This window comes from Quercus lobata, chromosome 8 (assembly GCF_001633185.2).
Source record: "Quercus lobata isolate SW786 chromosome 8, ValleyOak3.0 Primary Assembly, whole genome shotgun sequence".
In the NCBI taxonomy this organism is placed as follows: Eukaryota; Viridiplantae; Streptophyta; class Magnoliopsida; order Fagales; family Fagaceae; genus Quercus; species Quercus lobata.
Window position 1 is genome coordinate 62,421,723 of NC_044911.1, and position 22,409 is coordinate 62,444,131.

General features: G+C 33.0%; 2 protein-coding genes across 4 annotated transcripts; one reads left to right on the forward strand and one right to left on the reverse strand.

Moving 5' to 3' along the window:
- Window positions 1-10,999: 10,999 nt before the first annotated feature.
- On the reverse strand, window positions 11,000-13,292 carry LOC115957403 (60S ribosomal protein L35a-3). 2 transcript variants are annotated; one of them, XM_031075636.1, is made up of 5 exons: window positions 13,164-13,292; window positions 13,016-13,051; window positions 12,312-12,540; window positions 12,181-12,223; window positions 11,000-11,257 (listed from the first exon to the last, which is right to left on the reverse strand). In XM_031075636.1, the coding sequence occupies exons 1-4, from the start codon at window positions 13,193-13,195 to the stop codon at window positions 12,182-12,184; spliced, it is 339 nt and encodes a 112-aa protein (XP_030931496.1). In that variant the 5' UTR covers window positions 13,196-13,292; the 3' UTR covers window positions 11,000-11,257; window position 12,181. The 2 variants fall into 2 exon arrangements, with proteins under 2 accessions (XP_030931496.1, XP_030931497.1); XM_031075637.1 differs by having other exon boundaries at window positions 11,000-11,252; window positions 13,164-13,277.
- Window positions 13,293-14,634: 1,342 nt separating this feature from the next.
- LOC115955205 (O-fucosyltransferase 19-like) lies at window positions 14,635-19,709 on the forward strand. 2 transcript variants are annotated; one of them, XM_031073268.1, is made up of 8 exons: window positions 14,635-15,300; window positions 16,612-16,688; window positions 16,791-16,858; window positions 17,243-17,331; window positions 17,406-17,538; window positions 17,788-18,020; window positions 18,266-18,742; window positions 19,049-19,709. In XM_031073268.1, the coding sequence occupies exons 1-8, from the start codon at window positions 15,167-15,169 to the stop codon at window positions 19,245-19,247; spliced, it is 1,410 nt and encodes a 469-aa protein (XP_030929128.1). In that variant the 5' UTR covers window positions 14,635-15,166; the 3' UTR covers window positions 19,248-19,709. The 2 variants fall into 2 exon arrangements, with proteins under 2 accessions (XP_030929128.1, XP_030929127.1); XM_031073267.1 differs by having other exon boundaries at window positions 16,616-16,688.
- The last annotated feature ends 2,700 nt before the right edge of the window (window positions 19,710-22,409 follow it).

The window sequence follows — 22,409 nt, forward strand, 5'->3', positions numbered from 1 at the left end:
GTAAAAAAAAGAGGAAACAAAACAGTTCTTTTTTTTTTTTTTTTTTCTTCTCTTCTTTGTTAATACAGATTTTTCACCATAAAAAATAAAAAATAAAAAATACAAATCACAATCCCAAACATAAACAAAAACACAAATCAGCTTGTTTTTTTGCTCTTCTCTGTTAATACATATTTTTTACTAAAAGAAAAAAAACAAAAATCACAAACAGAAAACAAAATCAATAAATCCCTATTTTGATTCTTTCGTATCTGATACCGTCGTCGTCTCGTCGATGTCGTTGAGTGACATATGCGCCGCGGCGGCGTGCGCAGCTGAGGCTAGGTTGCATAGATCGTCGTAGGAAGACATCACTGTTTTGATTGACACAGATGACTAGATGAGTCTTACACTCAGCCAACAAGGAAAAACATTCGCTGGGCTTTGAAGGATCTGGTGCAATCGGCTGTGCCTGGAGAGTGAGAGTGAGGCCGTGAGGGTGGGTGAGAGTGAGTCCGTGAGGGGGGCGACGACCATGTGTGAGACGAAGCGTGAAAGGAGCGTGAGACGAAGCGTGAGGTGTGAGGCCGTGAGATGGAGCGTGGCTACGTGAGGTGTGAGGCCGTGTGCTGTGTAAGGCAGTGAGGGACGAGGGTGAGGACTAAAAAGGTTTGAGCAGAAATGGGGGAGTGAGGGTGAGGAGGCTGGAGACGTGAGCTGAGAAATGAGGGAGTTAGGGTTAGTGTTTAACTGTTTATAGCTATATATATATATATATATAGAGGGTTTTTTAGTAATTTTATGGTAACCGGGTCTTATCCGGGTCGGGTTTCGGATTTTTTTAATAAAACCTGGACCCGCTTCGGGTTTTTTTTAAAACCTATACCTGACCCTATTCTTTATCGGGCCGGATAAAATCCGGCCCATTAGGGTCGGGCCGGACCGGATATCCGCGGGTCGAATCTAAATTGCCATCCCTGACAAAAGTAGGCCACTCAAGCTCCCCAACAGAACGACCGCATCAGCAAGAACACCTAAACCTCTAGCTATTTTTTCGTTTCTTCTTCTCTGTTGCTTATTAGCTGTGGAAATTTTAGCATGTATATATTGTACTGCAACATTTCATACATCATCAAGTATGAAACTTGAAAGATCAGTGCAGTACAAATTGTATTTTAGCTAGTTTTCAACACCAGTGGCTTACTTGTAGGTGAGGGTGGTCCTAGACCACCCTTACTTGTGAAAAAAAAAAATATATATAAATTATTATTTTAAACTAATATGTTCTATGACCACACTGACTTGAAAAAAAATGTGTGTGTATATATATATACACTTTTAAAAAATATATTATATACTAAATTGACATATTTTGACCACCCTAACAAAAATGTCAAACAACTTTACTTGAGAATCATAAGAATTTGAGTACAATAAATATAAGAGTAATGCTACATCCACAATATTTTCATAATAATTTCACAATAAATCTTATGTGGTAAGCTGTTACTTATTCTAATTCGGGTTTGATATTGACATGTTTTACTCACCAATAACAGGCTAACAACTTGTTGCATAAGATTTGTTATGAAATTGTTGTGGTCACTTTATTATTCTCATATCAGCATTTTCAATTTGCACTTTATCTTTTATTAGTCTATTTTTTTTTCTTATTCTCTTTGTTAGTATAAAAAAATTGTAATATTTCATGTATTTGCGTATTTTTTTGTAACGTTGATATATTCAAATTTTCTATTTTTTAAATTTTATATAATTTAAGTTTCTTAGTGAGCACCTTAAAAAAGAATCCTAGATCCGCCACTGGTTTTCAAAGCTTTTATTTATTTATTTTTAAGACAAGACAAAATTGCTTCACAATAGACTAAAGAATGGAGTAAACACCACTTGAATATTGTTAAAAATCAAGCACTACCTCTCTTTAGAAATTTCTAATGTTTCTCTCTTAGTGTCCGTTTGGGAACAGCTTATTTAGCTGAAACTAAAAACTTTTTGCAAAAAGTGTAAAAAAAAAAAAAAGTTGAAAAATAAGCTGAATAATACAATAAAACTCATGAATAGCATCAAAAAGTACAGTGAGACCCATGAATAGTAGCAAAAATAAGCTAAAATTGCACATAAGTTGAAAATTCCAACCCATCCCAAATGCACACTTAATCTCTCTATCCGAAATTCTCTAGAGTTGAGTAATTTAATTTCAACCACATGTTATAGAATGGAACAGAAGCTTGTAGGAAAATACTTGCTGTCCACCTTAAAAAAAAATCCTGGATCTGCCACTGGTTTTCAAATCTTTTATTTATTTATTTTTAAGACAAGACAAAATTGCTTCACAATAGACTAAAGAATGGAGTAAATGCCACTTGAATATTGTTAAAAATCAAGCACTGCCTCTCGATCTTTAGAAATTTCTAATGTTTCTTTCTTAGTGTTCGTTTGGGAATAACTTATTTAGCTGAAATTGTAAACTTTTTGTAAAAAGTGTAAAAAAAAAAAAAAAGTTGAAAAATAAGATGAATAGTACAGTAAGACTCATGAATAGTATCAAAAAGTACAGTGAGATCCATAAATAGTAACAAAAATAAGCTAAAATGGAACATAAGTTGAAAATTCTAGCCCATCCCAAATGCACACTTAATCTCTCTATCAAAAATTCTCTAGAGTTGCGTAATTTAATTTCAACCAAATGTTATAGAATGGAACAGAAGCTTGCAAGAAAATACTTGCTGTCCACCTTTAAAAAAAAAATCCTAGATCCGCCACTGGTTTTCAAAGATTTTATTTATTTATTTTTAAGACAAGACAAAATTGCTTCACAATAGACTAAAGAATGGAGTAAACACCACTTGAATATTGTTAAAAATCAAGCACTGCCTCTCTTTAGAAATTTCTAATGTTTCTTTCTTAGTGTCTGTTTGAGAACAATTTATTTAGCTGAAATTGAAAACTTTTTGCAAAAAAGTGTAAAAAAAAAAGTTGAAAAATAAAATGAAAAGTACAATGAGACTTATGAATAATATCAAAAAGTATAGTAATACCCATGAATAGTAGCAAAAATAAGCTAAAATTACACATAAGGTGAAAATTCCAGCCCATCCAAAACGCACACTTTATCTCTCTATCTGAAATTCTCTTGAGTTGCGTAATTTAATTTCAGCCACATGTTATAGAATAGAACAGAAGCTTGTAGGAAAATACTTGCTGTGCACCTTAAAAAAAAATCCTAGATCCGCCATTAGTTTTCAAAGCTTTTATTTATTTAATTTTAAGACAAGACAAAATTGCTTCACAATAGACTAAAGAATGTAGTAAACACCACTTGAATATTGTTAAAAATCAAGCATTGCCTCTCTTTAGAAATTTCTAATATTTTTCTCTTAGTATCCATTTGGGAACAGCTTATTTAGCTGAAACTGAAAACTTTTTACAAAAAGTGTAAAAAAAAAAAAAAAGTTGAAAAATAAGCTGAATAGTACAATGAGACTCATGAATAATATCAAAAAATACAGCAAGACCCATGAATAGTAGCAAAAAAAAGCCAAAATTGTTCATAAGCTGAAAATTTCAACCCATCCCAAACGCACACTTAATCTCTCTATCCGAAATTCTCTAAAGTTGCGTAATTTAATTTCAGCCACATGTTATAGAATGGAACAGAAGCTTGTAGGAAAATACTTGTTGTCCACCTTAAAAAAAAATCCGAGATCCTCCACTGGTTTTCAAAGCTTTTATTTATTTATTTTTAAGACAAGACAAAATTGCTTCACAATAGACTAAAGAATGGAGTAAACACCACTTGAATATTGTTAAAAATATGTTTCTCTCTTAGTGTCCGTTTGAGAACAGCTTATTTAGCTGAAACTAAAAACTTTTTGCAAAAAGTGTAAAAAAAAAAGTTGAAAAATAAGCTGAATAGTATAATGAAACTCATGAATAGTATCAAAAAGTACAGTGAGACCCATAAATAGTGGCAAAAATAAGCTAAAATTGCACATAAGTTGGAAATTCTAGCCCATCCCGAACGCACACTTAATCTCTCTATTCGAAATTCTCTAGAGTTGCGTAATTTAATTTCAGCCACATGTTATAGAATGGAACAGAGCTTGTAGGAAAATACTTGTTGTCCACATTGGTGGAGCTATAAATTTATCCATTTGGCATCACAAAAACTATTTTATCTATTTTACCTTCTCATTTTACAAAACAACCAACATCAGTAGTTTTATTTTAGTTTTCAACACAATAAACAACAACACAACCACCACAATCGCAATCCTTGTTAAATTTGTAATGTATTGAAAATTGCAAGCTTTATTATCACCACAAGAAAATATGACCATTGATATAACTGGGATGGACATGATAATCATGCCCAACAAAAGTAGGCCACTCGAGCTCCCCAAGAGAACGCTCGCATCTGCAAGAACACCCAAACCTCTAGCCATTTTTTCGTTTCTTGTTCTTTGTTGCTTATTAGCTGTGGAAGTTTTAGCATGTATATATTGTACTGCAACATTTCATACGTCATCAAGTATGAAACTCTTTTTTTTTTTTTTTTTTGCTAAATAAATACTTTATTGCTAAAAAAAACTCAACTTGAAACAGGGGAGAAATAAAAAGATCGGGCTTGGACCCATCTCTAACAAATGCCTGAGATACATGAGAAGGCAGATTGGAGATGGGAATCGGCCCAGACCAGTTTACAAAAGCTGCCCATTGGGTGAGCAAATGTGCAGATACATTACCCTTTCTATGAACAAAAGAAAATTCAACATTTGAAAAACAATTAACAAAGAACAAAATATCTACTAGAATAGACCTAATACTCCAATGCGAGGTTACATCTGACTTTTTCAGTGGCTCAATGACATTCTAGGCATCACCCTACAAGTAGTACAAATTGTATTTTAGCTAGTTTTCAACACTGGCGGCTTACTTGTAGGTGAACCACCCTCACTTGTAAAATATATAAATATATATATATATATAATTATTTTAAACTAATATGTTCTGTGACCACCTTGACTTGAAAAAAATGTGTGTGTGTGTGTATATATATATATATACTTTAAAAATATATATTATATACTAAATTAACATATTTTGACCACCCTAATAAAAATATTGAACAACTTTACTTGAGAATCATAAGAATTTGAGTACAATAAATATAAGAGTAATGCTACATCTACAATATTTTCATAATAATTTCACAATAAATCTTATGTGGTAAGTTGTTACTCATTCTAATTTGGGTTCAAGATTGACATGTTTTACCCACCAATAACAGGCTAACAACTTGTTGCAAAAGATTTGTTACGAAATTGTTGTGGTCACTTTATTATTCTCATATCAGCATTTTCAATTTGCACTTTATCTTTTATTAGTCTTTTTTTTTTTTTTCTTATTCTCTTTGTTAGTACAAAAAAATTGTAATATTTCATGTATTTGCATATTTTTTTGTAACGTTGATATATTCAAATTGTTTATTTTTTAAATTTTGTATAATTTAAGTTTCTTAGTGATCACCTTAAAAAAAAAAAATCCTAGATCCGCCACTAGTTTTCAAAGCTTTTATTTATTTCTTTTTTAAGACAAGACAAAATTGCTTCACAATAGACTAAAGAATGGAGTAAACACCACTTGAATATTGTTAAAAATCAAGCATTGGCTCTCTCTAGAAATTTCTAATGTTTCTCTCTTAATGTCCGTTTGGAAATAGCTTATTTAGCTGAAACTAAAAAAAATTTGCAAAAAGTGTAAAAAAAAAAGTTGAAAAATAAGCTGAATAATACAATAAGACTCATGAATAGCATCAAAAAGTACAGTGAGACTCAGGAATAGTAGCAAAAATAAGCTAAAATTGCACATAAGCTGAAAATTCTAGCCCATCCCAAACGCACGCTTAATCTCTTTATCCGAAATTCTCTAGAGTTGAGTAATTTAATTTCAGCCACATGTTATATAATGGAACAGAAGCTTGTAGGAAAATACTTGCAGTCCACATTGGTGGAGCTATAAATTTAGTCATTTGGCACCACAAAAAACTATTTTATCTATTTTACTTTCTCACTTTACAAAACAACCAACATCAGTAGTTTTATTTATTTTTCAACATAATAAACGACAATCACAACCACTGCCATTGCAATCCTTGTTAAATTTGTAATGTATTGAAAATTGAAAGTGACTTACCTCAATTATGCAAATTTAGAATAAGACTTTAATAAATTACTTTTTTTGGATAAGATTCAATAATTGACTTTTATTTTGTTTACAGTTGTCTCGTTGAAATTTCTAGCCTAATTTTATTTATAGAGTATTGAAAATTTTAATGAAATTTAATTACTTGAAACAGGTTGGAACTTTGGAAGTTTGAAAATGATTAACGTAGAATATATATTCTGTTCCGAATTGCATTTGGTACCTTAAGAAATGAATATGTTACTTCGTAGTTTGCCTGTAGAACCCCATTTATAGATAAATTCCCCCAAGTGATAAGTATAAATATCATTTAAAAATTAAAAAAAATAATAACAAATATAACCTGTGCAAGCTTGAAGATTTTTTTTTTTTTTTTGATTTAGTGTCATAATTTTCTATTTATCCTAATTTGAAGTTTAGGTATTTGTCCAATATTATCAAGCATTTGGGAACTACTCATATAGTCAAGAGTGTCATGAGGTCAGTATCAAAAAATAAATAAATAAATAGCATTGAAATCATATGTTTGTATGCGTGGATGCGTTCATTTTTCAGAGCTAGTTTCATGATACTCTAGTTATATCAGTAGTTCACAAGTGCAAAATATTATTGGATAAATAGAAAAATTATGACACTAAATCTAATTTAACTCTTTGTGCTTTCACAACGTTGTCCTTTTCTTTATCCAATTTTACGTTGTATTATTTTTTGATTAAAACAGTTATGACATTTTTACAATATGTAATAAACTATTTATGTTAACATGCGCCAACTTGCCAGTAAAAATTTGGGACAACTTCTGTAGGGAAAATGGGCTTTTGCCCTTATTTTTTAAAATATCTAGTACAATGTCCCTATTTTGAAACTATTAAGCACCATGTTCCTGTTTTGAAACTCGATTTTTAGAAAATTGAGTTTTCCATAGAACCCGATTTTATGATTATCGAGTTCTAGGTAAGTTTTTGCAATGCTGAAGGAGCACCCGTGGCTTTTCCCAATCTAAAAATCCAGCTAAAGTTCCAAGGAAAAACTTACCTAAAACTCGATAATCATAAAATCGAGTTACATTAAAACTCGATTTTTAGAAAATTAAGTTTCAAAACAGGGACATGATGCTTAATAGTTTCAAAACAGGATAATTTGCTAAATATTTTTAAAAATAAGGGCAAAAGCCCATTTTCCCCCAACTTCTGCACTTAAACTTATCTTTACTTGAATTATATCTCACTCTATCAATCCATCTTCTTCAAACTTCTATTCCCCCACTTCCACATTCCTTTTTCAGTTTCTTTTCACATGTATCTCTTTTATATATATATATATATATATATATATTGTGGAGGGATGGGGATCCAAAGCAGTAATAAAGTAAGCAAGGGTATTTTCGAGGAGAGGAATTTCATGAAGAATCTTTAGAGAGGACCTATTTAACTAATAAGGAGTTTGGGATGTTGTCATTGATGAAGATGCCGAGGGCTCCTACTTAATCTTGGAAGGCTGAGAATCAGGTATGAAGGGAGCACGGTGCAATCCCAGGGGGACAAAAGTAACTTGGTATTGAACAAGGAAGAGAAGAAAAAGGAAGGACAAGGCAGCCATCCCCTCCAAATTAAATGCACTGCAACCACTTAGCTGACTGCATTAATGGGGAAATGACCAGGAACAGTGTTCCTTACAGCTCATATTCTGATGTAAAAACCTTCTAGTAAGGTCTTGATAGGACAAGTATCAAGAAAGTTTGATCATAACCCTCCAAATGTAAGATTCAGATGCATCCTTGCTAAGTTATATAAAGCCAAGAAGCACCTGGATCAAAGGGACGAAAAAAAGGAGGAGAGAAACAAAAAAAGAGAAAAACCATCCAATTGTACCTTCTTCCTCGGACTAAACCCAAGGATGAACACTTAACCAATTTTCAAGCTATTTCCTGTTGAATGTTACTATTTCGCATATAGTTTTTGGTCTTTTGTTCTGATTGTCATCTCTTACTACATAACGGGTATTTAAAGGTTGACCTTGCATTCCATCTTTAAAAATTAATTGTGTGAGTGAACAATAACTTGATTAAAACCAACCTTAGTTATTTGATTTACTTTTCACCCGCCACACACACACACACACACACACACACACACATATATATATATATATATATAAAATGTCAGATAGTTACAACATGTTTTTATTTTAAATTTAAATTCAGCTTCTCTTTAAAAAAAAAAAAAAATTGTATTTTTTTTTTCCAAATTCTAATCTCTATGCATAGTCTTGGGGTGGATAGATATTTGAATATGAAATATAATCATTATCAATGAAATTTACAAAATTATGAATCTGGCCGGCTCAACAATTTTGGGGGTCTTAGGCAAAAATTTTAAGTGGATTTTTTTTACTTGCACAAATAAAATTAATTTATTACATGGTTCAATAAATTAGTATCGTTATAATACAAATAAGTTGTTATAATATACATCAAATTATTAATTGGTGTGATAATTTATAATAATTGATAAAGTAAGAGTTTGCATTAAAAAAAAAAATGTGATAACTTATTAATTAGTGTGGGACCGTGTGGATGCCAACTTAGCTTAGGCCTTGTAATGTGTTGGGGCTTGTGGAGAAGACTACACAGTGCACATAGCATTATGCAATCTTGTCCCATCAAGTGGTGTGCATGGTAATTGTGCAATATTCTGCATTTTAGGATACAATGTAGCATTTTTAATGCATTTTATTGACGAATAAAAATACTTAAAATTTTATTTTGTAATTAAAATATATAGATAAATAATTTTATATATATATATATATATTTTTTACAAATGGGGGCTTTTTTTATTTAAGGGCCTTAAGCGATTTCATCAATTACATCTATTGTTCAATCAGCCCTAAGTGGGAGATAGTGATGAATTGAGATAAAATTTGAGGAAATCAAAGGAGTTGTGGAAAGAAAATGGAAAACGAACTAGATAGAGAAATAGAGAAGACGAGATTAAAAAAATGTAATATTAGAAAAAAAAATGAAAAGAAAAATACACAACCTACAAATAATAATTCCAAAAATGTAAAGGAAACATACCTCTTTGAAATGAGAAAATTTTGGAAATCAAAGGAACTGTGGAAAGAAACTAGAAAAGAGATTTGAGAACGAGACAGAGAAGAAGACTAGAGATTAAAATTTAAAAAAAAAAAAAAAAAAAAAAAAAAAAAAAAAAAAAAAAAAAGCCCAAGATTAGTAAAAAAGTACGAAAACAAAAATATACAAATTGATAATTTCAACAATGTCAAAGGAAACAAACTTTTCAAAAATTGGAGATACTGATGAAATGAAAGTAAGCAAAAAATTGAGGCAATCCAAAAGTTTGTACAAAGAAACTGAAAAAGATAGTTATTAGTTAAACATAGTTATTAGTTGTTTAAAAACTATATGTAAATTTTTGGGTGCTAAAAACTTGAAGCCATTTTTGGAAATTAGAAAAAAAAATATATATATATATATATATATATTTTTTGATAGGATATATATATAAAGAGAACGTAAAATTCAATATTAAAAAGGGGAAAAAAAAAAAAAAGAGGCAAATGAGTAATTTTAGGACATAATTTAGCAAGAAAATTGGTTATAACCTTAGGTTACAACCTTACTTAACAAAATAAACATTACTATATATTTTGAAAATTTAACCATTGAATTACATGTTCTTTAAGTTCTCAATATACATATGTCAAATTTTATTTCAATCGGATATTATTTACTATATGATCTATAAGTTTATATTTTATGCATAATATTAAATTACAAAAACTTGCAATTTAAATAATTTATTGATGACATAATTATTGATTTTTAATTTTCTAAAAATTTTGCGAACATGAAGAATATAAAAAAAAGATGCAATCCAATGGTAGATTTGTTAAAAATCACATCTAATAAAAAAATATTAAGTAAGGTTGTAGTCTTAAGTTCCAACTAATTTTGTAACTAAACTTTGTCGATAATTTTATTGATTCGATTGCTTAAACTTTTTAGAATTTCATGTATTGTTGGAAGTTTTGAGCATTTCTCTACTGATAAAGGTGCCTGCAAGAGTTCCTATGTGAATTTAACGCAGTTACATCAGTATAGAGTACCCTAAGAAATCTAGAGGATCTAAATCCAAATAGAATAGCATTTGAGCACCGTAGGGACTGGAGAAATATCAGGAAAAAAAAAATACAAAACAAAACAAAGCGGTAATCAATTGAAACTTTTTCAAAACTCGCTCGGGGGAAGATGGATGATTGATTTTCACATAATTCAATTGACGACAGAATTTATTGTTCAATGGATTCCAAAACCCGCCGATTCAACCCGAGACTTGGGCAGAAATCCAATCCGACTCGTCTTAAAAACTGAAAAATACTAATGCAATCAAAACTAGGAACCATCGGTTCAACCATCCAAACTACAACCTGGTTTAAGAACGGTTTTCTCCACTCTCTACTCTCAACTAGTTCAACCATCCAAACTGAGAATCATACTATTTCAACCACTTTTAGAGCAGTTTTCTCCATCTCTTCTCTCTCTGCTCGCTACTCTCAACTTGCAACCACTGCATGCGTACAAATTACCACAAGAGTTGCTGGAACTACATCTCAAACCCCATGAAGACCATTAATATTATTACATATCTCAAACATGAAAATACCCATTCCGTCTATCCCAATGAAGCTATTTATAATTTCAAAGACCTTACTTATCTCTATTGTCAGAATGTAAAAGAAAGTAACATACCATAATCATATAGGAAAAATAACCTTGCACTGAATAAGAGACATAACTACATAAACTAAGTTTGCTCAATATCCATTTCTATGAAATGTTGATAATCCAAATACTTGTATCAAGAAACAAACAGGAAGAAACTTCTCAATGACATTAGTAAAGATTCAAAGTTCCATCCACCAACCTAAATAAACAAAAATGACTCAGCTCAAAAGTACATGACATAAATTTAGCTCATAAAAAACATAATTCTTCTGTCACCAGCTAAATCCAGCATCTACACAACCTGAGCTGCAAAAGGAGAACAAGATGCAATTAAGGATCAGGGTAAAAGATTCAAGTTCTCAAATCAACTAATTACCAATTATGCAAGCAAAGTTACAACAGATGATCACAAGAACGTTAAGAGTTTGTCCACAAAAGGTATATTCTCAAGCCACACAGATCAGTATATGATGAACAAGATCAATATTCCTCATTCATCATTCAGTTAATTATAGAAAGACCCAAAAAAGAGTGTTATCCCTCAGTTACTTCATGGCTATTCAAAAACCAAACAGACAAGTAAATGACAAACAACGACAGTTAAGAATCACTGGGCTAGAAAGAGGGAATCGACATTATCTATATGGTTTATCGATTAGTCCAACAGATAGGTAGAATCTAAACAATATAAAAAGGATAAGGAGAGCAGCAACAAACTCCAAAGTGTCCATCATTAAGAGAAGATAACTCAAAACACTTTATGACCATTTAATCATGGCAACAACATTAACACACCAACAAGAAAGGCCGTAGGGAGAAATTATACTGGTAAAAAGATCTTAAGTCACCAGAAAGACTATCTAAACATCATCTAAAGATAGAAAGATTGAACCTAAAATCCATTAGAGGAGCAGATAGGATACAAATATACAATCACTAAAACATCTGCTAATCAATTTACATCTCCATTTGTATGACACTGGTGCCATGTCTTTGCTGCAACCTATGCTAATTTAGAACACAGAACTGAAAAATAAACACAAGAAAACCAAATAACTAACATCACATATCACACAACTAAGTTGCATATTAAACCACTATCTCGAGTGAATTTGTAACAAAAATTACAATATGAGGCCCAAATATAGTATTATCAACAAAGTATTTACAATCAAACAAAACAATCCAAAACGGGGGAAATTAATGTTATGAAAGGGGCTTTTAAGTACCTCATATATTGCTGGGGTACATGAAAACCCTAACTCTAGCCCCCTGCAAAATAACCAAAAGAAACAATAACTTAGAAACCTCTACATTCAGAACCATTTTATCTATATCAGCAACAATAACTTCACGTTACCATGGATTTTGGTGGAAGATTGGACGTGAACTTGGCACGAACAACGCCGCTGTTACCGTGAGGCCTAGCTACCTTACCCCAAATGCAGCGATAGTGACTTCCATTCTTCTTCACTTTGGCCTTGTAGATATAAGCCATACGCTTGCCAGCGTACCACCCAACCTCCTCCTTGGTGTTCACTCCCTCAATCTGGATCAGGGATGTGTTGGGGTACTGATTCGACTTGGACCTGACCCATCACCCCCGTCAAATATTCAAACAATATACAAATCAATACAACATAACTCTGGCCCTAATTTTACCACCAGAGAAAATATGTAACAAAATAATCAATGCTAAACAAACAATCTCAAATCCTCCAGTTTCACTATTTGTGAATAAAAAAAGACCCACATTTTCTTTTTCAGTATTTTCTCAGCATCCAAACAAATAGTAGAAACTGAATGAAACAAACCTAGCACATCAAAAGAGACAGTCACTTCACCTAACCTAAACCCAAAATACAAAAAACCCCTAAACCTCCATTGCAAAGCTAAAAACAAAAGCCTCCACTTTTAACTAATTGGGAACACAAAATACAAGAACCGCAACTGAAATCACAATAATTATCATTTTCTACTATATTTTCTCAGCAACCAAACAGACAAAAAAGAAAAGAAACAAAATTGATCAGTGTAACATAATAGAAAATGATGCCCAATTACCTCTTGTAGCCGAGGATTGTTCCTCTAACATAGAGCCTGAGAACAAATACAAAGATTTGAAAATTAGGGCACAATCTATAGGCATAGGTTTCGAATTTTCAAAGAGAGAAAATGAATACGGAAAAATAGAGATCTCAGAGACTCAGACCTGACTCGCTCTCCTTGGCGTCCCTTCACCATTTTCTTCGATTTTGGAGGCGCTTGCTTTTCAGAGAGTGAAATCGATGAGAGGCCAAATTATATATAAGAACCTAAAACCCTAATTCGCTCAGAGTTTGAGATTTGGATATTTATATGATGGGTTTGGGTTTATAGACTGGGAATTGTGTACTATGAGTTTTGGTTGAGGGCCTAGAATTTTTCATGGGCCATGATACCTAAGGGCCCAGTACTCTTATGAGGTATTTGGATTACAAGGCCCATTTTGAAAGTAACTTCATCATCAACAATGGGTCTGGCCTATTTAGACTTTGGCACTTTGCACGAGGAGACTAACCATGTGGGCTCGGTTTTGAGAACTTGAAAAGAGAAAACATGGCACAGAGTAGGATTTGATGTAAGAAAATTATTATGACAAGGTTTTCTTCTCGACCAAGTATAATTCGCTATGTGTACTTTTTAAAAGTTGTATGACTTCTACCATTTTCAAGTTAAGAAAAAAAAAGTTATATAAATAAAAATACATGTGGATGATTTTTTTTACCATCTAAATAAATTGAAGGAAGTTTCCTCCAAATCAGTTTAGAATTAAACTTTTTCCAAATTATTAAGTGCTTTTAAAATACGATAATGTGAGAAAAGAGTTTACCACATTACCATACTTTGTAAATACCTAATAATTGCTTAGTTTCATGGGAACTTATTATCTTGCTTGCATCAAGAGAAAGAATCTCATATATAAGATAATTAGTGATGCAATTTGAGCTCGAGCTACAATTGTACTTTTATCCAACTTATTTTTTAAGTTTAATAATTAACGAAAATAAGTTCTCTCAAACCAGTACTTAGAAGATTTTTGGGTGTGCTGTGTTGTCTTCATGTGATTATTTTGTTTAAAAAAAAAAGTTATGTAAAAATACCCCTTAGGTTTGGATGAAGGAGAAGAGAGGAGGAGGAAGTCCAAGTATACCCATCATTACCTAGAATATTTGAGGTTTTAAATAGTTGTTGTACTTAAGTTGGGGATGAAAATAAGTTTGAGATTTTAAATTAAAATAAATAGACCCTAAGGTAGTTAGCTTCATTTCTTCTTTGGGGAGGGATGGTTAAATAATTTGGACTTTTGTGATGAGTGAGATCAAGTGGGAACTCCTAGTAGGTAAGAAATGGAAATTAAAGTGATGTTTTTATTATATAAAATAAACATAAGACTTTTCTAATCCAAAATACACCTTCCTCATTAGGTGAGCAATCTTTTTTTTCTTAGTTCACATGTCCATAATTAAGTGAGACATTCCCATCTTTCTCTTTCACCCCATTTTTTTCGTGTCTCAATTCTGATGACTAGAAAGTTGAAAATTAATCATGTCTAATTTGAATATAGGATTCCTTATTTTTGATAATGATAATATATATATATGTAGAAAATAGAAAAAGCAAGCTGTGTGTGGGTTATTTTTTGGTTGGTTGAATGAGGAAATGGTCCACCAAGGTCGAAACTCTTTCAATTCCTCACAGACTCAGAGTCTCCTTCGCCTCATATTTCGCTCCCCTCATTTCCAAAACCATTGAAATGACAAAATGTATAACAAAAATACAAACAGAAAAGAAAACACAGAAGAAAAAGCCGTTACCATCTCTCACCCCCATGTCTCTTTCTCTCTTTATTTCTTCCATGACTTTCCCCTTGTCAAGCTCTTAGAAAACACCATAGATATATATATATATATATATATATATAACAATCCATGCACACACCGGTTCATTCCGGGGGCGGCTTCTTTCACTTCATGACGAGGAGGAGGGTGTTTGAAAGCACAGAAGCACAAGATGGTTATCAATTTGACATGATGAAAAACAATGTGTTTTTTCGTAGGAAAGTGCGACATTATTTCCCGAAACTGTTGTGGCCAGGACGTTGGCTTTATGGGAGCTTGATGATTGTAGCTTTTCTTTTCTTTCTTGCAAAGTTTGCCATGTTAAGTACATTTCATGAATTCCATATGTCGAGGGAAAATGATTTTCGAACCACGGTTGAAGATGAATCAAAAATCACTAATAATATTTTGGTTGAGGCACAAGAAGAGGGTAGTTTTACTCAGTTATTGCCACCAGAGAGGTTCCAGGTCAGCTTGTTATTTTGACTTCAATTTTGTTACATATAGTCTTCTTTTATATATATAAAACACATAGCTGAAATTAAATATTTACCCTTGGTGTGTGTGTGTGTGTGTGTATATATTCAAGAAACAAAATCAGTTACAAAAATTCATGGAGCATTAAAAGCTCAATATCATGTGGAACCTCTTCAAGCCAGACTCTTGGAGGTCAAGAGCATGGGCAACAGAATTGATAACCCCTTTAACATGTAGGACAGAAATAGAACGTAGATTAATTGCAATAGAGAGAGAGAGAGAGAGTCTTCAATCACAAGACCACATGGAGCAAGACATGGTTTACCATTTTGCAGAAAGCTTAATAATATTTGCTGAACCATCTGCAAGACATGGTACATGGAAAGAATAAAATGTTTTATTTTTTACTAAAAAAAATGTAAATGAAGATTGTGTTATTGAAAAATAAGCTAGTTTGCAGCTAGTTTTGGTGTTCCTGTACCAGTTGAAAGATAATTTACTTATTAGATTTGTGTTTTTATTATATACAATAAACAACAAGTTACTCAGCTAACTCCCGAACATGTAATTTATTTTGGTAATGAATTACTCGTGAACATGTTTGACAAGAAGGTAAACTAAACTTAAATATGTAATTTACTTTGGTAATGGACTCGAATCTCAAGTTTTTGACTTTTCACTGAAAAACAATTTTCTTGTTTGCTAGCATGGCATGAGAAATGATGTAACCCACTTTCACCAAAAATCTAATTGGTGCCACTAACAAAGAGTATAGTTTTTTTTTCCAGGTTTTCTAAAGATCAAATTGTGTAGATTTTCTGTTTGTTTGAGTAATTCCATCATTTTGTGTATTAATTCTGTTTTGAGATTACATAATTTTTTTGATAAATTGAGATTTATGTGTTTGTTTTACATCATCGTAGAAGTAGATTTTTTGCGATATAAAGTTTTGATTGAGAAACTTTTTACTGTTTTAAGCTTTTGACAAATTTCACAGAATAATCTTGTAGAGTACTTGATTAATAAAGATATAAAATTTTAATCGAGAAACTTTTTAATGTTTTAAGCTTTTGACAAATTTCATAAAGCATGAACAGTGAATTATAAAACCTTAAACACATGGTTAATGACCTTAATGCAATGTTTGTCTATGAACTTGATAGGTCTAGGAGTTTCACTCGATTGCTTCAATTATTGGGATAACATGCTGACTAGTTTGTTGATGTGGTGTTCATAGCACAGTTTAGGTCTAATTTGCAGTTACCTTAGATTTTGATCCCAGTTTCATTTTATTTCTGCTAGTCAGAATCCGGATATTTGGATGCAGCCAGATAGTGCTAAATACCATAAATGCGTTAACCAATCACCCAAGGAAGGAGGTAATGTCCAACAACATTTACTTCTGACTTGTTACTTGTTAGCTTTGTGTGATTACAATTTGCCATGCATCTTTGTAACTTGTAAGTACTGTATCTCTTTAGGGATTGGAGCAACAAATGGTTACATTCTTGTTCATGCAAACGGGGGACTGAATCAAATGAAAACTGGGGTACAAATTTGTATATTTGATACTCAACCTTTGAAATTTGTTTGAAAATTGTGTTTATACTTTAAATTTTTGAAAAAGTTCTTAGCGTCATCTTATAGATGGAAAATGTTGGTGTAGCAAACGGAATTCATGAAACTGATGTCACTTTGATTGCGTGAAACAATGATATGGTATGAATTTTGCTTGCTACTTCAGCATTTTCAATCCGACAATAAAGATCTTTTTTTTAACAATTTGAAAGTATAAAAATTAAAGTGAAACATTTTGAAGTGTAAAGATGAATTTGAAACAAAAGACAAATGTTGAGGATGAATTAAATATACAATTTAACCTAATTTCTTCTATATTTCAGAAATTTATGGTTCTCTATTATTTGAAATGCAGATAAGCGACATGGTTGCTGTGGCAAAGATTCTGAATGCCACTCTGGTTCTTCCTTCCTTAGATCATCGTTCCTTTTGGACAGATCCAAGGTAAGGTTTCAATAAGTTAAAATATTGACTTGGTGAAAAATATGATCTTAATTTCTCTAAAATGATTGGTTCAGTGACTTTAAAGACATTTTCAATGTGGAGAATTTCATAGAAGTTCTAAAAGATGATATCAATATTGTAAGGACTCTCCCACAAGAAGTTGCAAAAGTGAAGCCCTACACCAAGGCCCCCGTTTCTTGGTCCAAGGTACAGAAAATATGACATTTTCTAAAACAATAAGTCTGTAGATAATATTCGTCACAACTGCTAACACCACTTGTCATGATTGGTGCATAATACAAGTGATGTCAATAGTGGATCCAAGTAAAATTGCCACAATCACAACAGGTCATAGCAGCAATTATGAAAATTGTTATCTCCCTAACAGTACCCTTTCCCAAAAAAAAATATGTAAGAAGTGTTGAATTTAAAAACAGGTACTTGTTTTTTATGCAGCCCAGATACTATAGAGGGGAGATACTTAACTTATTAAAGAAGCACAAGGTGATCAAATTTACCCACACTGATTCTCGCCTCACTAATAATGGCGTTGCTAGCTCCATCCAAAAACTTCGATGCCATGCAATGTATGATGCACTCAGGTTCACGACCAAAATTGAAGATCTTGCAAAGAAGTTGATCAACAGACTTAGGAATAACAGTAACCGATACATTGCTCTTCATTTAAGGTATCAAATTATGGGAAAAAAAAAAAAAAAATCCTCAGTCCCACTTCCTCTTTGTATTCTTACTTTCTAAGTACAATATGTCATATGTAATTGGTGGACATCTGGTTGGCGAAACGTAGAGTGAAGCACGCATGTTGAAACTTGAGACACAAGATTTTTAGTCCAAATTATGGACATTGCTATTAATGATGCATGTCTTACTTTGTCCAAATTCACTAACTTGTAAATATGAATATGAATTGCAGATATGAAAAGGATATGCTTGCTTTCACAGGCTGCGATCACAATCTTAGCGAAGTTGAGGCTGAGGAGCTCCGGCAACTAAGATACGGTGTAACACATTGGAAAGAAAAAGAGATTGATGGCAAAGAGAGACGATTACAAGGAGTATGCCCCATGACCCCGAGAGAGGTTGCTGTGTTGCTTGAGACAATTGGTTATCCTTCTGATACAAAAATTTACATAGTTGCTGGGAAGATTTACGGTCAAAATGGCATTGGACCACTGGAAGACAAGTTTCCCAATGTGTTTTCCCATTCCAATTTAGCAACCGACGAAGAGTTAGAACCTTTTAAACATCGCCAGAACCAGCTTGCTGCCTTGGACTATATTGTAGCACTAGAAAGTGATGTTTTTGTTTACACCTACGATGGAAATATGGCTAAGGCAGTCCAAGGTCATAGGAGATTTCAAGGATTTCTGAAAACCATCAATCCTGACAAGTAAGAATAACTTACCGGCCAATATTTTTGAACTTCAATTTTTGAAGGCATAGTTAGTTAGGACAAAGTTTTCTTTTAAACCAATTTGAAGGAATCTCCTCCAACCTATTATTTGGCAATTTATAAAATCATACATGTGTATTAAATCACATGACTCATTAAATTATTTAAATAAGGTACTTCACTCATTAAATAAGTCATGTGATTAAAAGTACATATGAATGGTTGTTTGTAGTGAGTTGAAGGTAAACTCTATCTAATCAGTTATCATTATTACTAAGTTTTGTGCCTTACTTGCTATTGCAGACAAAGATTTGTGACATTGATTGATAAATTGGACAAGGGGCTGATATCTTGGGAAAGCTTTTCATCTAAGGTCAGAGTGTTACATGAAGATAGGATTGGATCACCATACCCTAGGCTTGCTGGAATTTCTTCAAGACAGGAGGAAAGTTTTTATGCAAACCCTTTTCCTGGTTGCATTTGTGAGAAGTCCGAACAGTAGAACAAGAAATAGAATTGAGGTCTAACACTCAGCCGAACTGTGGTTTGACAAGATAGGATTTGTGCTCTTTGCTCCAACTGTATATTATGCAAACCCCATTGCTTCACTTTTTGCCATTTAACTGTATATACGGCATTTTTTGGCTGATTAAGGCATTTGGTGGGCTTTGCTTAATAACTCTCCAGTCTATATCATGTTACTTGTTAGGTAGAGGAGTTAGTCTGGAGGAAGAAAAGGATCCCAGAGGCTTATAGGAATTTATGATTTACTCAAAACAATTTTTTTTCTTTCCATTCGTTTCCCTGAATCTTCATAGAAGACCATGATGGGGATTTTGATGGCATATTTAATTATTTATGTAATATGACATAAGGTGTCAGATTAATGCAGAATCTGAGCTGCAAGTAAAACGAAGTAAGTTATTGCTGATTGTAGACTTTCACTTCCTTTTCTTCCCTCTCAAAACCCTCTTTGTAAATTGATTAAATAAAACCATGATTCATGGTATTATTTGCATAGTGTTTGGATGCAACTAGAGTCATTGTTCAAACATTACAGACTAACAGTAACACAATTTAGTTATGTTAATTGTGCTAGCAAACGCCTAATAAATGATGTTTGAGATTACACTATTTTAAAGATTAAAACAAAGAATAAAACAGAAGGGAGAAACAAAAAGTTAAACCTATAGGAACACAAACTTTCACATGCCCTCATAGATTGTAAAGCTTGCAATTCTTGATCCTATCAATTCAGGTACTGGTAAATACTATACAACAAGGTCTGCCAATCTGCCATTCCCATTTATCAGAAAAGAAGATTAGCAAGAGAGAACTTTTTTTCTTCACTTTTAGGGATGATGAAGTTGTTTTGTTTCATAAGCATTTTTTGTTTTTTTTTTTTTTTTTTGAAAGGTGTTTCATAAGCTTTTTATATCTAGAAATACCATGCCCAACTAATATGAAGGTTTTTTAGTGCTTAAACTGGTTCTAAGTGCAATTCACATATGTCAATACTCTACATCACTTCTTCTAAAAAAAAAAAAAAAAAAATCTACATCAGTTTAACGAATGGACTTTCATTTATCAAAGAAAAATTAATAGAGATTCCCCATACTAAATATATATTAAAAAAAAAATAGAGATTCATTAAGTTGTCACTCCGAACACTCAAGTTTCTTTCTTGAAACCCCACGAATGATGGGCTATATACACTTGGGCCAACTTTTGGATGCTCGACTGGGTTTTCATCCATTGAATTCAGATTAAGAGCTTGATCTAATACCGAATGGTTTTTAAGTGGGCCCATGAGCCTACACAAGGGGTTTGAGGCCACTGGGTCTTGTTTTTCTCATAATTGGACAAGTAATTAAAAGGGAAAATAACTTGTCATCTTACAATAAATTTTTTTTTTTAAACTCATCTTACAATAATTTAAAATTGATAGTCAAAAGCCTATCAATTATTAAGCTTCATGTTCTTCTAATCTGACTCAGTTGTCCATTTCATGGACTAGAATTTTTTTCCATCATTTTATGTTTGTTTGGTACAAAATCTCTAGCCTTTTTGTCTTGGTTTATTTTATAAAAAAAAAAAAAAATCACAAAAATCACAAAAATAGATTTTTCTTTTTAAAATATAAGTTAACTTTTAACCTTTTCTCACACATTAGCTAAGGTCCAAGGCTGGAAGGAGCAGTTGCTGATGATGCCAAAATCGTCAGTTGGATCACTCATCCAATCCGGAGCTTTAGACGATCTTGTAGGACCTGCAAGATAAAGAGAATTGATCGAAGAGACCACCGGATTGTGCCCGGTGGGGGAGCCTCCGATGCTTAAGTCCGTATCAGCCCATATCTTTTCTACTATAAATAGCATTTTGTAATGGTTTCTTGACATACCTTGCTAGTGAGACCGATTGTCTCTTTTATAGGTGACTTAGGTAGTTGTTGTACATAAATTAAGGTGATTATTACCTTGATTGTAACGTTTTTTTGTCTTGATGAGAGTTTAAGACCTTTGATGGTCGATATTGAATGTGTTGAGCAGTTATCTTTGATGGTCTACTAATGATGCAAGGTTGTCCATATTAATGGATGACCTTAATGCTTTTTCTGGACTCATCAGTTGCTATCCCAAGCAGGGCGTGAAATTCTCCTGAAGGCAGTCATCCAGGCAATTCCAACCTTTGCGATGAGTTGCTTCAAAATCCCAACTACCCTTTGCGAGGAGATTGAGTCCTTGATTAGGAAATTCTGGTGGGGGCAGCGGGGGAATCAGAGGAAAATTCACTGGACCAAATGGAGTGCTCTTTGTAAGCCAAAAGACCTTGGAGGCATGGGTTTCAAAGAACTTCAAAAATTCAACGAAGCTATGCTTGCTAAACAGGTCTGGCAGCTGCTGGACAACAATGACTCTCTCTTCCACCGGTTTTTCAAAACAAAGTTCTTCCCCAACGGTTCCATTCTTGAGGCCAAAGAAGGTAACGGCTCCTTTGCCTGGAAAAGTATCTTGAAGGGAAGGGATGTAATTAAAAAAGGCCTTCAATGGAGAGTGGGCAATGGAGACTCTATTCATATTTTCCATGATGTCTGGCTTCCTACCCCTCGGCCTCAAAAGGTAATCTCCTCCTACAGCCCTCTTGGTTATGATGCTAAAGTTTCTGTTTTGATTGATCATGATATTTGCTGCTGGCGCGAATATGTGATTGACTCCTCCTTCTTGCCTCATGAAGCCTCTCTGATCAAAGCCATCCCTCTAAGCCTAGATAGTTGTGAGGATGTGCTATTTTGGCCTAGGAACTCTAATGGGCTTTACTCCGTCAAATCCGGGTATAAATTGCTTCTGGAGTGTGAATTGAATGATGAGCCATCTTCCTCTGACTTGTTGCTGTCTAAAAAATTTTGGAGAGGTATTTGGAACCTTAAAATTCCAAATAGAGTTAAATCTCTCCTATGGAGAGCTGGTACGGAGGCCCTACCCACCAGAGTGAACCTAAGGAAAAGGAAAATTCTAACTGATGACTCCTGCCCACACTGCTTGCTCGAAAAAGAAACATCTTTCCATGCTCTTTGGTCCTGCTCCTGTCTGTATCCGGTGTGGCAGGTCTATTTTAGATGGTTATCAAAGCTTGCCGTGAATTGCTCTTCTCTGCTGGATGTCAT